Genomic DNA, 16,512 nt, shown 5'->3' on the forward strand with positions numbered 1-16,512 from the left:
AATTACTAAACTAAGTAAAAAGTTTACTTCTACTACGAACAATTACTTTACTTTTTAACTTACTATTATATTAATAACATATATATATATATATATATATATATATCCTTTAAGAAAAGGAAACACCAATTGGTTAAATCATTTTAATTTTAGAAAGAACTGTAAAACCAGATTTGAATATTGACTTAACAAAAACACATTTTGTTATTGTACAATGGATTTTTTATGTTATATAGCTGTTAAAACATAATTATCTGTTACACAGTCATTATGTTTCCTTATTGAATAATCATCACATCAGTAAGTTTTGCAAAACTAAAATTCTGTATTTTAACTATGATAAGTCAGATCCTAACCTCAACTTCAAAACATCCATGTCATTTGGATGTTGCTACACTATACATTAGATTTCTATAGACATCTGTTATGCTACAATCATACTTATTTAATTAAACTTACAAAATACAGCATTCAAAAGAAGGCAGTATTGAAACATTAATATTTATAAGTTGGGCCAGATACAAGAAAAAGTATTCCAGCCATTAGGATTTTCATTACTATTGGCTTTTTCTTTGTTTTTTTAATACATTTTATGCATTAACTCAAACTTAATTTTTAATTATTGGGGTTAATAAAATAGGTTAAGTTGTTAATCTTCAAACTATAGAAACCATGATCATGAAGGCTTTTTAGCTAAAAATAACTTATTTTGGTGTAATTTACTATAAATGATAATTTCCTGTGAATTTACAATTTCTGACAAGGTACCTCACTTCCGCTCACATACATAGCTATTCTCGTTCAGTGCTGCCTACTATTTGTAAAAATATTTTTGCATGCAAAAAACTTTTCACACCCATGCACCCTTTGATTCACATGGTTTAACTGATTCTTCCATGCAAATTATCATTCGACAAACCTCCACCAATAGTAGTGCCACACACCCACATGAATCGTGTGACTCCCTCTGTGCTATTCTATCTAACTATCACTTCTTGTTTGGTAGTGCTTGTGTTCAGATGTTTAGTTTGTGCTCACTTCCAGTTTTTTTTTCTCTCAACATGTTTAATACTTAGTATACAATAGTGATATGTCTAACTTATTTCAAAGTGGAATTATTTTATATTTCCACCCAGTTACAGAACTTAATTCTTCATTACAAATTTTTTTCTACATTTTATTTCTTTCTGTCAACACGGTTGTGTTTGCTAATTCATTTTGAATTATGAATTCCAAATTCTTTTTTACCACTTTGGAGGTTATATCTTCTATCAGCACATTTAGATAGGGATCAGGTAGCATTACTTGACTGGGGAATTATCAGCATTACTTTGTCCTTCATTGGGCCTCAACTCAAGCTTGGGGCCCCAAACATTATGAAATATGGTCCACCGACTTTGGAAAGATAGTGTTGTACTATTATGGTTTTTGAATATTTTTTACCATTAGTATTATTATCTGTAGTTATTTGGGTTCAATAACATACGTTTAGTTAGATTGGTCAATATTCATAGTCAAGTTCTGGCTTGAAATTAGAGCTCGGTTGTATCCTTTGTCCTATAATGTTATATTAGGCTTAACATGGGTCTTTGTTACTTTGGAGTTACCTGTAATTCATCTTTCTTGTATATCATAAATTAGGTTAACTGTATTGTTTTTTCTTCAAAACTACACATCTCATACATATGTTGTCGGTACTCACTTAATTTTACAACACAATATCTATTTCATTTTCGTTATTATTTCTCTTTTATACTTCTTCATATTAATTTTGTTTGTGTGAATTCCTAGACAAGCTTCTTTTCCCGATATTGTATGTATTATTGTTAGTTTGGCATTTTTAAATTAAAGCTTGGTGATATGCTTTGTCCTGCACAGTTCAATTAAGCTTAACAAGTGTCTGTTTTTTACGGTTTACATGTATTTCAAGCAAATCAGTAATTAGGTTGAATATCTTTTCTTCAACACATAACATCTTATACATATGTTTATTTCACTACACACTAAGTTTACATTATATCGACTATTTCATTTTCGTAATTCTTTATAACTTATACTTCTTACAATGAATTTAGTTTGTGAGGTCTCCTAGGGGTTCGGGTCCACCCTATCTGCTCCTGATATTGCTCGCCTTCCTCCTACAACTGCCAAACTCATTTAGGACAACCTATATTTTGTCAGTTTTCTTCCACCTGATTTTGGCTTGCCTTCCCAGGCCTATACTCTGGAATTTGTTTGGCCTACCTCAGCCTTTTTTTTTTATATACACATTTCACAGTATCATATTCCTCTCCTGTTACAGACATCATTTTTCAGGATGAGCATTTTTATCTCTCTTTTGGGAGAAGGTACTTGCATGCCCCACCCTCCACAAGGTTTTGTTCAATTTGCTTTAGCTTACCATCAGGCATATTTTCTTCTTGATTTTATGTACTTAGAATCTTTCTTATATCTATGGGGGGGGGCAGTCTCTGTTAATCATATCCATTTTATACCCACCTAGTTTTCCAGATTTGTCTTACCCTATTGACTCTACTACAGGAAATTATACCTTACACCTTCTTTCTTAGGCATTTCACCTCTCTCTAGGGGAGTTTTGTGGAATACCTCTTTCTCCTTTCTTCCATGTTGGGGTGATCTCCATCTTCAGTTTTTTCACTTCACACTTCTTTGCTTTTGAGATCTTGTGGGGTGGGACACTGTCTTATACTGTTTATCATTCACTTCTAACAGGGACTGAGAGTTGGCTTTTTTACACCAGCGGTGTGTTATTTGGGGCTACTCTTGTGCATTTAGTATCACATGGGATATCTGCGATGCTATATTCTACTTTTTTATTTTCTCTTTTGTTTCATTCTGAGCTATTGCCATCTCTATTCATTTTCCATGTCTGGAACCTTCCTGTCCTACCTACAGGTTTCTCCATTCATCATGTATGCTCGATGCTGATTGGAGTTCTGGATCTATCGGTCCCACCTCAATCACTTTTTGATCCTTCCCACTTTTAGTATATAGTCTTTGATCACAATCGGGTTGGCAATTTCTGCAGGACTGAGAATGCCCACGATACACATTCTAATTTTTCATTTCTGGGGATGCTATCTTAGATTTTTTCACACGTGATTCAGTACCAGTTTCATGCATTGCCCTTCAGACTTGTTTCAGTTCCATATGTCTTTTATCAGGTGGTCTGCATTGTGGGAGATTTTACTAACACCACTACTTGGACGTCTGACTTTGGTTAGCTATTTCCGACTGGGGGTGGTCAGAACATACTCATCTTCTTAACAAGCATGCTCAGGTGGTTGAATTATCCAGTTGGATAAGTTTTCCTGCTATCTACCTGACAATCTCAGCTATTTGGGGAGTGTCTTTTTAAACACCGACCTCCATTGGGACCGTCCATTCTCCTTGTCTAGTGCATTTGATGGAGCTTTCTGTTATCCAAGTCATTACAGTTCACTACCTTACTGATAGGGAGGTTCTAATGCATTGGGGGATGTGGCTTCTATGGAAGAACTTCTACCTTTGGGTCTGGCACATTTGTGATGTTTTCAGGAGATGCTGCACGACCCATGGTCTCTTGCTAGGGTTCCTTTGGATTGTCCTCTTAACTTTCCTTTTTCCCTCTACAACTATATGCTTTGGTAGTTGAACATATCCCTCATGTCATCGGGTTTACTGATTCCTTCCCTTTGTCTGGATATGTTTCTCTTCCCCGATATTCATCTCCAAAGTTGGGGGGGGGGGCATGGGTTGATCAGCAGGAGGCTTCAGAACAATGGTCTTTGGATGAAAGGTCTCACCATGTTAACAACCTGGCACTCCTGGCAGTCAAATATGCTTTAGTCCACTTTCTTCCTCCTGTCCGGTATTGACTAATCATGTTTCATTTCAACTATTTGATGGTGGTGTCTTATATCACTCACCAAGGGGCACTCATTCTTGCTCCTTTTGTGGTAGACAGTGGATATTCTTTTTTGAACCCACACACTTGACATACATCTGCCTGCATGTTGTGTTCTAGGTGCTTTGTCCTTGTTACAGATTGCTTTTCCAGTCCCAACACACTTTCTCCTAAAGAGTGGCATCTCAATCCTCAAATTTTGGTGGGGTACTCCTCCATGGGAAGCATTTGACTCCTTTCTTGATTCCAAGTTACCTCTTTCGTTTTTGGTCTCTAGTTCATCATCCACTCGCCCTGGCTATTGATACATTCAGACAGAATTAGATCCAGTTTATGACTAGTTTTTTTCATTCCATCAGTCTTGTTACTAAAGTGATTTTGATCATCCATGTCACTCCGGGTCAGGTCTTTATAATTGATCCTTCCTGGCCAGCACAGATCTGGTTTTCTCGGCTGTTTCAGCTTGATATGTTCATTTTGATCTGGATAGATTTTACTAACTTACACTTTGGAGGTTCATGTGGAATATTCTTTTCATTATTTTCATTTCTTACCATCTTACACCTTTATTCTCGGTTGGATCCAGAAGACCTTCTCTGTCCCGTACATGCAGTGGGTTGCTTCATTGCTTTCAAGGCTTCTTCCCATTAACTCCATTTCCTGCAATTTCATTCCCTTGCACCACTCCTCTGTTTGTGATAATTTTTCCCTTCTTCTCTTATCCATTGGGTTCGGCTGGTGATTCAATTAGCCTTTTATTCCTTGTTTCCTTCTTTCTGTAATCAATTCCTGGTTTCTTCACTTTATTTAGGCACTTTAACATTTATGTACATCTCAACCCAATTGTCCATTGGAGGTACTTTATTTGTCGAGCAATGGGACTACACCTCATACATTCATCTCCCATTATCTGCTTTGGGGAGCTGTTTCTTCCTCGTCAGGGGACCGTCTTCCACCTGTCACCATCCTTCACTCTCCAGTGAGATTGTAACTAGATAAGTTTCTTTCTTTTTTTATATATATTATTTTTCGGGGGCCTGTCCCATGTTTTGATCAGGATCCCTCTGTGGTGAGTGGTGCCTGTTCAGGTATACTTCAGTCACTTAAAATTGTACTAAACCTCGCACTGTAAGGTCATGTTGACTTCACTTTCATAATTTCCATGCCCATAAAATGCACACTGTTCCTTACAATCATATAAACTAGAGATGGGGTGTTCCACAAGATCCCTCATAGCTTATTCCTTGCAATATCTTTGCTTCATAAATATGCCTGTTCTGGAAAGTACTAACCAATGGACTTCTAGGGTAAAGCAGAAGGGGATTGCTGCCCATCCCTACCAATCCTTAAATTGAATAAATCGGGTTTGGTCTGCTTTTCAAAATAGGTTGTCATGGTCACCCATTGCACTGTCTCCGAGGTGAACATTCCTCCAGACACCCCACTGCACACACACACCCACCCCCACCCCGCTCTTCTTTCAGGGAGGTAAGAGAGTCCTAACCACTTTCCAGTTCAAATTTGCTTGGGTGTTAAATCATGGAGATATCCTCCTGAATGTGAGATATACAATATAAACAATAAAGACTCCATTCAGTTGAGAGTAGGGTGGTAGTGTTCTGCTGGTGTAGATGACAAGATGTCCTCCAAATTCATGGATGTTGGTTCCCGGCAGTCGAGTTTTGGGTGCATATGACTTGCCATGTACAGTTTATTGTGCCTTAGCCACTTTACACCTTGGAGCACATCCCTTATTTTACCCACATTCTGTTCATCAGGGAGATTTAAATTATAATAGATGGTGGTTAGAATCAATGTCCAACTGTTTTCTTTCCCATTGGGAGGTACTCCTCACAATTTTTCTCTGGAATTTGTCACTCCTTTTCCACATCTAGGGTCCCCTTGTTAGGGTGTCCTTTGGATGCTTCTGTTTTTCCCTCACACCGGTCCCTTCATCTATTCAATGTGGGTTTCTAGCTATGTATGTGAGTAGAAGTAAGGTACATTGTCGAATGTTATAATTTTCCTACACTGAAAATGTATTACTGACAGGATCTTACTTCTGCTCACACTTCCCACCCTTTCTTCCCACTGTCAACAAGTGTTCACATTTCTGCTTAAACTCGAAGTGATAGTTAGGTAGAATAGCATAGAGGGAGTCACATAGGTTTGTGGCACTACTATTGGTGGAGGTTTGTCGCATGATAATTTGCATGCAAGAATCAGTTAAACCATATGAATTGAGGAGTACATGGGAGAGAGAAGGTGGTGGCATGCACAGTTTTTTTTTGCAAATAGAGAGGCAGCACTAAATGAGAATAGCTATGTATGTGGACAGAAGTAAGTACCTTCAGAAATACATATTCAATGTTGGAAAATTATTATGGTTATTAGCTAAGAAGCAATGGGGTTGAAAGGGTGAAATATTTGTTATCTCCTTATAGAAGGGGTCCCAACACGTAGCTTGCAAGCAGCAAACTGTTTCAAGTGATTTATGACAGCAAATTGATTGAAACAGTAAATTGTTGCTGATCACGCAAATGAACTACTTTGCCAATAGCCCTGACATTATGTGCTCAAATTGCTTTGCCACACACACACACACACACACACACACACACATTTGAGTGGCTTTGTAAGATCTGCTTAAAGTATAGTCACATAGACCAGTGAATCAGCAATTTGGCTCACACCTTGTTTTTAGCGGTGCACAAAATGTTGGGGGTCTCTACTCTTGAGGTTTAACAGTTGTTTAAAAAAAATGTAGCCTACTTTAAAGAAGTGTAATATAGTCTGTTCTTAGGCTTAATTCTATGTTCTTAATTGTTTATATAATTTGCTATATGCCTAGGACTACTGTATGCAACTGAAACTATTACAGATTTGCACCAATTTATTGATTGGGTGTACTTCAGGAATTTCTAGATCATTCCTTGCATTTTTTCTTAACATTTTAGAAGGTTCAAACACAAGGAGTAGAGTGTGTTTACTGTGAAGCATGGTTAGTTACACAGAATGATGGGTGTGTTCAAGAAAGGTCTAGAAAATGAGTGGTCTTATCACTCAATATGAGAACTGATTATAATATTTCATTATTCCAACTATCCAAGTAACCAGAATATTGTCATTATTCTAATTCAATAGAAAATAAATTGTCGCATGATAATTTGCATGCAAGAATCAGTTATTCTTTCATCATCATTCTGATTTTTCCAAGCCAGTTCCCTTGGTTGTGGTTTCGCTAGATAGTAGATAGGGACAGTGGGAATCTCGTTAATCCTAAATTCTGATCTTTGTATCTTGCAAAACTTTACTCAATATGAGGACTGATTATAATATTTCATTATTCCAACTATCCAAGTAACCAGAATATTGTCATTCTGATTTCTCATAGTATTTTTGATCAACTGAAGGTTGTTCAGAATAATAAATTAGTGCCAAGACCCAGAAAAATTATCAGTTAATAGAAATTAGGGTTTCCATTTATTACCATTTTTAATTATTCCAATTATCCAAGTCTCGCATGAAAAAAATTGACTAGTTGAATGTAATTGATTATCAAATTCCATTAATTGTCCAATTGTAGAACAAATTTTTGAAAATTTTCCTGAATTTAGCCAATCAGTTTAAATTTTTTTTACAACATTAGCAAACTGCAGGAATTTATTTTAGTTATAGTTAAAAGTTTACAAATAAGTAGTACAGGTAGAATTAGAAGACAACATAAAAGTAGAGTGGAGTAATTGGTACTAATTTAAGTCTGGTTCTAAGAAACTGAAAATAATTGTGGAATTTAGGTACTTCTGATCTATGTGAAATGTATGTAAAAAGAAATTCCAAAATTATTGATACTTCAGATGTATAAGAAATAAAAATTGGTAGGTGCTAAATGTCAATAAAACATTGAGATCACTTATACAAGGAATCTGACACAAATATTTTACAAAAAAGTTAACACAAAAATATAGTATAAGAGGTCATGTCTTTATTGAGTAACCATCATTCTAAATATTCAGCTCTTTAAGGTGAAAAAATTTGTTATTCATTTTTTAATGTGTAAAGCTTTGAAAAATCTATCACCACAAGTATTCCATTCCAAAATGGTTATGTAAAATTAATTAAATAATTTTGACATAGTCTGCCTAATGGAGTACTTGTGGCGCTAGCTTAGATTTTCCAAAGTTTTACAGAACAAGAAAAAATGAATAACAGATTTTTCACATAAACATTTAATACAGTGTTTAAGTGATTCTAATTTGAATTTCATTATTTTATATGCATTCCTTAAGCCACGAAGTACTCCAACGTGTCTTATTTTTAGAGTTTATGATTTTAAAACTAAAGTCTTTAGGGGTAAGATACCAGTTTTTTTAAATATGTCAAATATATTTCATTATAGGTGTAAGTTGTGACTCTTGCATGAATGGTAACTTCAGAGGGAAAAGGTACAAATGTTTAATATGCTATGACTATGATTTGTGTGCCACTTGCTATGAAGCTGGGAGTGTAACAGCTCGTCACACAACAGACCATCCCATGCAATGCATTCTTACCCGTTCGGATTTTGGTAAGAAAGTACAGTAGAATTGCTTTGTGTTAGTAATATTATTAAAACTAACTCATTGGTTTCTGAACCTTTTTTGGTATTAGAAATGCGTTGTTCTTCACAAAAATATATTAAGGATAAACTATAATTCTACATTTAGGGGCAGGGAGTGTTTGTTTTCATCAACCATAATATAGTAAGTTCTCCAATATTGTTTATTCTTTTTCATCATACTCACATATGCAATGTATGCACACGTTACTACTCTGAGGTTATAATATAAATTGATTAGTGTCACTTATTTGATTATTTTAATTTTGGTTTCTAGATGATATGATGTTTCTGCTTTGCATTGACAATACATACAGTAACTGTATTGAAGTTCTTAAATTCCGGGTAATTCTGAAAATGATATTTTTACATCTGCACACGGTAGCTATTTCTTATGTTTTTTTTTTGAGAATTTGCATTGAGCTATTCCCACCTAAGACACGTGCTATAATGTGAAATGCACTAGTACATGATGTAATCATCATGCAACAGTAGTCCTCAATCAGTAGGAAGGCAACATGTATTTTACGCATAGTACATCTCTATAAGCACTTGCACTTGAAATTAACTTCATTTGTATCCTTAGTGCTGTCTTTAACAGGCATGCTTAAGTTTAACCTTAATTTCATAAGAGTTGCACTACCTTTTCAGAGTGTTAACTTTCTTTGGATTCCTTCCAGTTTGTTTTAACTTCAGTTTCAGGCTATATTCCCACTGAGTATTTTACATTTTTTAATCGGAGATTTGCTACAATAGGCATGAAATTTCAAGTGATGATGACTACTACCTCCTTTCAAAATTCTGGCAATGTTGCTAACACTGCTCCTACCTTGTCTATGGCCATTAGCAGATCTTTGACCGTGGAAGATGTTACTGCCATAGTTCATCATATCTGTGTAATACTTTGTTTCTTTACATATTGAGGACAGTGTTGATACTCCAAACCTCTGTGGATTTGATTACTTAGGCTTGTTCTTCACTTTTCTTTTCTCCTATGTCTTTTGATTCATTTTGTTTCTTACTACATGACTCTCATGCAAAGAATTATTTGGTTTTTCCTCCTTCTCCAAGCATACAACTCCATGTTTACACATTTCTGGATCAGCTTCATTTCCATTTATAAATGTCTCGCCTTTCTCAACTTCAGAATTTTTTCTCCATGGTATATGACTGTTCTCCTTTTCCATTCTTAGATACCTAACCCCTAGAGTCTCTTCTACCCACTTGAAGGACTGACAATAAATGTTCTGGAGCTCTTAGCTGTCCATTGGGTATGTTTCTATTTCCTCTTTCACCTTGTGGATCACTTGGTTATGATCCATTCCAAATATTCTATGGTCATTTATCTTATCAATTTTCAGGGTGGGACTTGCCCTAGGGCCCATTGCTTCTGCAAGTTGGCCTTTCTGTTTTGGGCCCACTCAAATCTGATTTGTTTGACAGTCTGCTATGTTTAGGAGCTTTGCACTTGGTGGTGGATCAGTTCTCTTGTTCAGGCAGGATTCTTATGGAGTGGTCACTGGTATTTCATCAGAGTTTTTCTAGTTGGGCACACTAATAATACAGGCCTGTGATGGTTTTATTGTCTTAAAATTTTTACATGTTCTACAGTAATTCCTCTACACTGAATCCAAAAATGATATCCATTTTTTCCATCACTTACAGATTTTTCACAAAAGTCATAAAAGAAAGACCATAACTAAAAGTTGTAGATTTCACAAAAAAAAATTTGGATGAATGAGAATGCATATTTGTTTGACATTAATGTTCTTCCCTTTTCTTCAGTTTGTTTGCATTTTTGTTGACAAACATAATAATAAAAATGTTCATTGTGGTTAAACACAATCTTCCTGATTTGTAAAAAATCCTTACATGATAGAAAAAATTAATATTATTTTCGAAATCTGCATAGCTGAATTGTGGAAAATCCATTATTAAAACCAAAACAACTTTAATGAAGTTTAAATTCGTAGGCCTGTGTAATTGATGCCTTTTTCAATACTCCCAGTATCAAACTTTCCACTCTTCTGGTCCCCTGTGCCTCACTAGGCTATGGATGCTTTCATGCAGGAGTAGTCTCATCTCTTTCTATATGTGTATCCTCATCATCATGTTCTTCCACATGTTTTGGCCTTAACTTGTAACACTTCTTGTTAGATCCTGTTGGTAGCACCTTTTTGGCCATCTCAGTCTTGGTTTCCTCTTTTTCAGAGATTGGCATCTAGGGTACATATTTTTCTGCCTCCATTTTGATTGCTCTAACTTCAACTTGATATGTCTCTATTTCACCTGGGAGCTTTGTTTTTGTGCATGGGATTTGTCTGGTACCTTGGTTGTGGTCAGGTTTCTCTGACTGCATAGCCCTTCTATTTATTCTGTTTTTTTACACCCTTGTACTTTCTCTGTCATGAATGAAAGTGATGTTTTTTCCTCTGCTGGTCCATTCATCTCTCTTTGACACCAAGCTTTATTACTGTTACTCACCTTTTGTTCTTCTTTACCTAGTTGTTTGACCTAGAATTGTCAGTTTCTACTATCACAGGCTGTTGAGCAGCCTTGTTGAATACATTTTTCCTTATTTCCTTTAGTTCTGTCTTTTCCTCCCTTGTTTTCCACTTTTTTCTTGTCCCTCTTTGTTCATCAGTCCTCTCATCCTATTCCTTTGCCCAACTGGAACCTTGATGTTGTTCTACGTGCTCTTACCCAGACACTGTTTGAACCCTTGGTCACTTTCTCTTTATACCATTTTCCTTTTCTTTCTTGCTAGTGGTTGTCACAGATCTGATCTTTATGCATTGGATGCCTCTTTTACTTTAATTTACAGATTTTTCTTGATTTTATTTCCTAACCACTCTTTTCTTCCTAAGACTTGGGCAGCTTGGGAGGAAAATCATACTTATACTCCCATTTCTTTTCCATCAGTCTTGGTTCTCTATGTTTGCACTGAACTTGATTGCCATTTTTATTCAATTTGGGCAGTCTGGTGTTACATGGCATGTATGATTCAATTTTGGAATTCCCACAATCATTTATTCTTGCCACTGAACCCCTCTTCTTTCAGAGATCTCTCCTCAATTCTCACTGGATGAATTTTTCAACTCCTCTGTATCACCTGTTTCTCCCTGGATGCTCTCATGCTTTATGATGTCTCATCACATGAAATCCACCACTTGACTCGCTCTCTGACCTTGCACTTTTGGTGCCTCTTGAACAAGATCCTCCAGGCTAGATTGTTGACTATACACAACACTTTTGTTTTCCATTAGCTCTAACATCTTGCTGTTTTGTCTCTTTGTGAATTTTGCTTCTCTCAATTGCCATTCTCTTGTTTACTCAATGTCTTTAATGAGTTAGTGCCTCTTTTATTTCCTTACCTGTTTATAATATACTTTCATTCACTACTTGGAACCCACCCAGTGGTTGGCATTGCTTCGCAGTGTATACTTACTTCCCTAAACCCACATCAAGTCAGGAATAACAGAATGTGTTAAATCCATTCACCCCAGCTCCTAAATTGGCCATTGATTAGATGGGATTTTCTACAAGACCACTACAGTGGTACAGATTTATATTTCATTTGTCCATTCCAGATCATACCTTCTAGAGACTATCAATGGAAAATGCCAACACTGGAGGAGAATCTCTCCACTTTCCTGGCTTGCTCATGCTGGCTTTTCAAATTAGGTTTTGTGGTAACCCATTGTATTTTCTCCAGTAAAAGACCTTTGTCACTGAGTGGAGCATAGGAGGTCTTTGCCACTACCAGTTCCTATCCACTAGGATGGTCAACTTGGAGAATTCCTCACTGGTTGTGCAATCCTTCTAGAGAGAGTCTGCATAAGCAGCACAATTTGGTGATAGGCAGGGCAGAGGTATCCATGTCAGTGTAGTGCAGGTCACCCCATATTACATAATATGCTAATTTCTTAATGGTTTGGTCATGCAACAAAAAGGAACATAGTCCTCATTCCTGTATGTAAGGTGATTAAATTGTACACCAGAACACACATCAAACTGTACATTCTGATCATTTTCATTGCCACACTACATCACATATTCTACCAACCTGTTGTATGCACATGCTCAGCTGGTCATAGTAAGCTATAGGGTGTCACACTCCATGGGCTTCACCATTCAGTTGCCTTCTCCGAAGGGAGCTCATCTGGGTTTTGAAGTTTTATCAGCCTCTTCACCATATCATTGTGGGGTTCTAGCTGCTGTGTGAAGAGAGGTAAGAATATTTTTTGGAAGTTAACATTTTTCTTACCTGAAAATGTATTTCTGATAGATACCTTTCAGCACATATTTCCACCCTTCCTACCCACTAAAGGGACACATTATTCTTGCCTCATCTACAAATGAAGTGAATTTCAAATGTAAGTGCTGATTTGGATCTACTGCACATGGATAATGTGTCAGCTTCTATTGGTGGAGATCTATCATCACATGATGATACATTGTGCACCAAAGCAGTTCACATTATAACAATTGTCTTAGTTGGGAGATAGCTCACTGCTAGTGGCATATGCAGAACTTCAAAGGCAAATATGTTGAGTAATGGCTATTGTGTGCAGAGAAGTAAGTATCTGTAGAAAATACATTTTTAGGTAAGGAAAATGTTAACTTTCAGTGCTATATAGATATACACACACATGCATACTTAGTGAATCAAGGTATCTTGTTTGGGTGGTAGTAATCATCAAGGTAGCATCAATGTATCCTAGAAAAATGAATAAATAATTAAAACTGTTTATATGTATATACAATAAATATGCTGTAGATTATATTTTTGAGGTAATATAAAGGAAGAAAACAATTAATTTATTAGGTGGCAATATATATATATATATACATCTATCTTGTTTCATTGAAGTGTTTTACTTGAAAATTGTTTTTTTGTTTTTTCATATACTAAATGTAATTTACTGTTAATTTTTCTCTATCATCTAAATTACATGTCATTATGTCAAAAATCATAACTACTGATAAGAATAAATAAAAGGCTTTAACTTTAACTATCATTGGTGAGAAGTCTGGTATTATTATTATTATTATTCTAGATGTTTATTATGGAGGTGAAGCTGTGTCTGTTGACCAGCCTCAAGCATTTGCCTGCCCATTTTGTGGAAAACTGGGGTTCACTGAAGGTACATTACAAGAACATGTTACCTCAGAGCATTCTGACAGTTCACTTGAAGTGGTATGTTTTTTTTATTGATTATTTTACATGTTTACTTATTTGTATTTGTGATGCTGATTGTCAAAAGATGTGAAAGTATTGAACTTGTTGGAACAGAAAAGTAGTTTTATTAGTGAGTGTGGTCATACCAAATTACTTAACCATTTACATTATCTTGAGAAAAATCATCATATTGATGATTAATTTTTAGAATTATTACATTCAATAAGATCCTTCCACTTGTTAATTTTTTAACTTTTAAATTAGTAAAGTAATAAAACATTTTGCTAAGTAATGGTGGATCAGTGTTTACACAGGTTATGAAAGTCATAAAAAGTCATGGAATTTTTTAAACAAAGAGTGGGTTCCAATAAGAGTTATTTTGGCACTAAAATACATTGAACAATAAAGTATTGAGAAAGGAAACAGTAATTGTTGTTTTCTGATACCAGACTACCTTCTACCAAGTCAATATGGTATGCAAATTATGGGAAATGCAGCACACAAGCTTGATTTTAACAGCATTCATATATTGTACCACCATAATATTTGCACAATGTATATAATGGAACAGAAAGCATATATATATATATATATATATATATATATACACACACAAAAATAGAATATTGTATATATATCTGCTTATAGTGTAAGGACAATAAATATGTCATTCCAGATTCTGATAAATGCAGTAAGTGTGACATCTCTGACATTATATATATATATATATATATATACATTCTGGTATTCATCATACTGTTACATCTAATATTCATACTTGTTTTTTTTCAAGATTTACCAACAGACATGCCTAATTATGGAAAATGTGTAATTGTTTCACTGTCATTCATTTTTGGATACTATTAAATCATAGAGGTGGCAGGGTGAAACAGTAGTCCTAGTGACATTAATGATTAAAGTTCTAGTGACAATATAATATGACATTGTTCATTTGAACATTTCACACCATGCTTTATGTTTTATATAGTTGTGCTTTCTGCGTGTTACAGAAATAAAAATGTGATTTTATGTGTGTGTTTCTTCCTCAGTTTCTCCCTAATAATACCCTGATCATTTAAACAAAAGGTTTGCTTATTGTTTGGTATATGTCACAATATCATGTTCTACCAGTGATTGAAATTCTTAGTAATGACCAAAAACAGCTCTCTTGCAGACCCATCCTTTTTAAGTGCTGTAACTCATTCAAAATCACTGGGTTTTTTTCAACAGGTTTTGCATAAGTCTTTGAAAGTCTAACTCCATCTCTCCCACATTCCCTATTTTTATTGACAACAAGCCATATCATTGTGTTTATCTCAGTTTTGCAAAAAACATTCTCTAAAAAATGTGTATAGTAAAATGGGAAATGCACTTACTTGACAACACTGATCAGTAACAGGTTTTGAAGTATGTCTCCATCTGTAAGCCAACGGGTGTCATGCGACCATTAGTATAATAATGTTGTTTCCATGAAATAAACTCAAGACTCATTAGATAGAAATCTAAAATAAAAAATTTTTCATAGGATAAATAAACATAGACATTTCAGAATTTTCCTAATTCAAAAATAATTAACAGTGTTTCTAGCGTAAGCTCTTACTTAGTTATTGCACAAAATTTTTTAATAAAAAGAGTGAGAGATGAATGCAAATCAAAATGACAACATTATAATAGAATGAGTGTCATAAACCTAACTGGTGTGCATGAAATAGTCAGATATTTACTATTAAAGACGTATATCTGACTAGGTTATGTGTTATTTACATAGTTGTTAATATAAACATATAGGCCAAGATATTTTCGGCTCCATTGCTAGATATTTTGAGTACAATCTTCTTTTTAGGGACAGTTAGAATTGTAAATACAGTATTGTGATTTGTGTTATTTTTATTAATTTGTTTCTTTTTTTTTATTATTATTATTATCTTTCAGGTCTAAAATGAATAAAATTCTTAAAAGACTGGATCATGATTTGACTTGTAACATCATAGCCTATGGCGAATGATATACATGACAGCATGGTTAGAAAATAAAATATTAAGAACTTTTTCAAATATTCAGATCAGGTAGACTTACTTCTGAAATACTGAAAACCTTTTCTTGTCTTGTTTGTACTTATGCTGTCAACAAAACCTTAGACTTAACATTTTTGAATGTCCTTTGTGCGTTGCAGAGCATGTGCCACTTACCCATAATTCTCCACTCTTACACTTATTGCACAAGCATAAGGGGATGATTGTCATAAGCTCTGCTTTTATGCACCTATCAGCTTTTATATAACTTCATTGCAGAACTTATGAAATATGCTTATGGCATGCAGAATGAAATTGTCAGCATTGATGGGTCAACATATTATTTGTGATGTTGTGTGATTGATTACTCAATTATCTGTGAGCATAAAGTATGTCATTTAGTGTCATGTAAAATAATCTATTGATCAAAATTATGATTAACTTTATCCATACAATTGGGAATGAAGTGTGCATATCACAACCTTTTTTACAAGTTGCATTCAAAATTTAATTAAACAACTTTATTATCAGTGTATGTCAGTAAAACTGGCATCAAAAAATAGTTTATAAATCAAATGTTAGTAATATATAAGATTTAATTTCTTAATGTGAAAGGAAATATTTAAATAAATCTTCATTCTTTAGTTCTCTTTATTGTAACAAGTCTTTGCTCTGAATTGCCCATTTTAGATTTTCTTTCTACCCCTGTATAATCTAATGTTGGCACAAATATAACACTTACACTGAGTGGTCACAAGTAAATAGACCCCTAATTTTTCGTCATTTAACTGATTTATGCTAACTAATTTGTGTT

At 34.8% G+C, this 16,512-nt stretch overlaps 1 protein-coding gene across 3 annotated transcripts in view; it reads left to right on the forward strand.

Moving 5' to 3' along the window:
- Positions 1-16,512, forward strand: part of LOC106466861 (E3 ubiquitin-protein ligase KCMF1-like) — a 55,342-nt gene that overhangs the window by 12,738 nt on the left and 26,092 nt on the right. For all 3 annotated transcript variants that reach the window (XM_022394927.1, XM_013927163.2, XM_022394928.1), the window contains exons 2-3: positions 8,307-8,474; positions 13,565-13,704. In XM_022394927.1, coding sequence (XP_022250635.1) covers positions 8,307-8,474; positions 13,565-13,704 — 308 coding nt within the window. The remainder of the gene's footprint in view (positions 1-8,306; positions 8,475-13,564; positions 13,705-16,512) is intronic.

The sequence above is a fragment of the Limulus polyphemus genome, unplaced genomic scaffold (assembly GCF_000517525.1).
Source record: "Limulus polyphemus unplaced genomic scaffold, Limulus_polyphemus-2.1.2 Scaffold2402, whole genome shotgun sequence".
Lineage (NCBI taxonomy): Eukaryota > Metazoa > Arthropoda > Merostomata > Xiphosura > Limulidae > Limulus > Limulus polyphemus.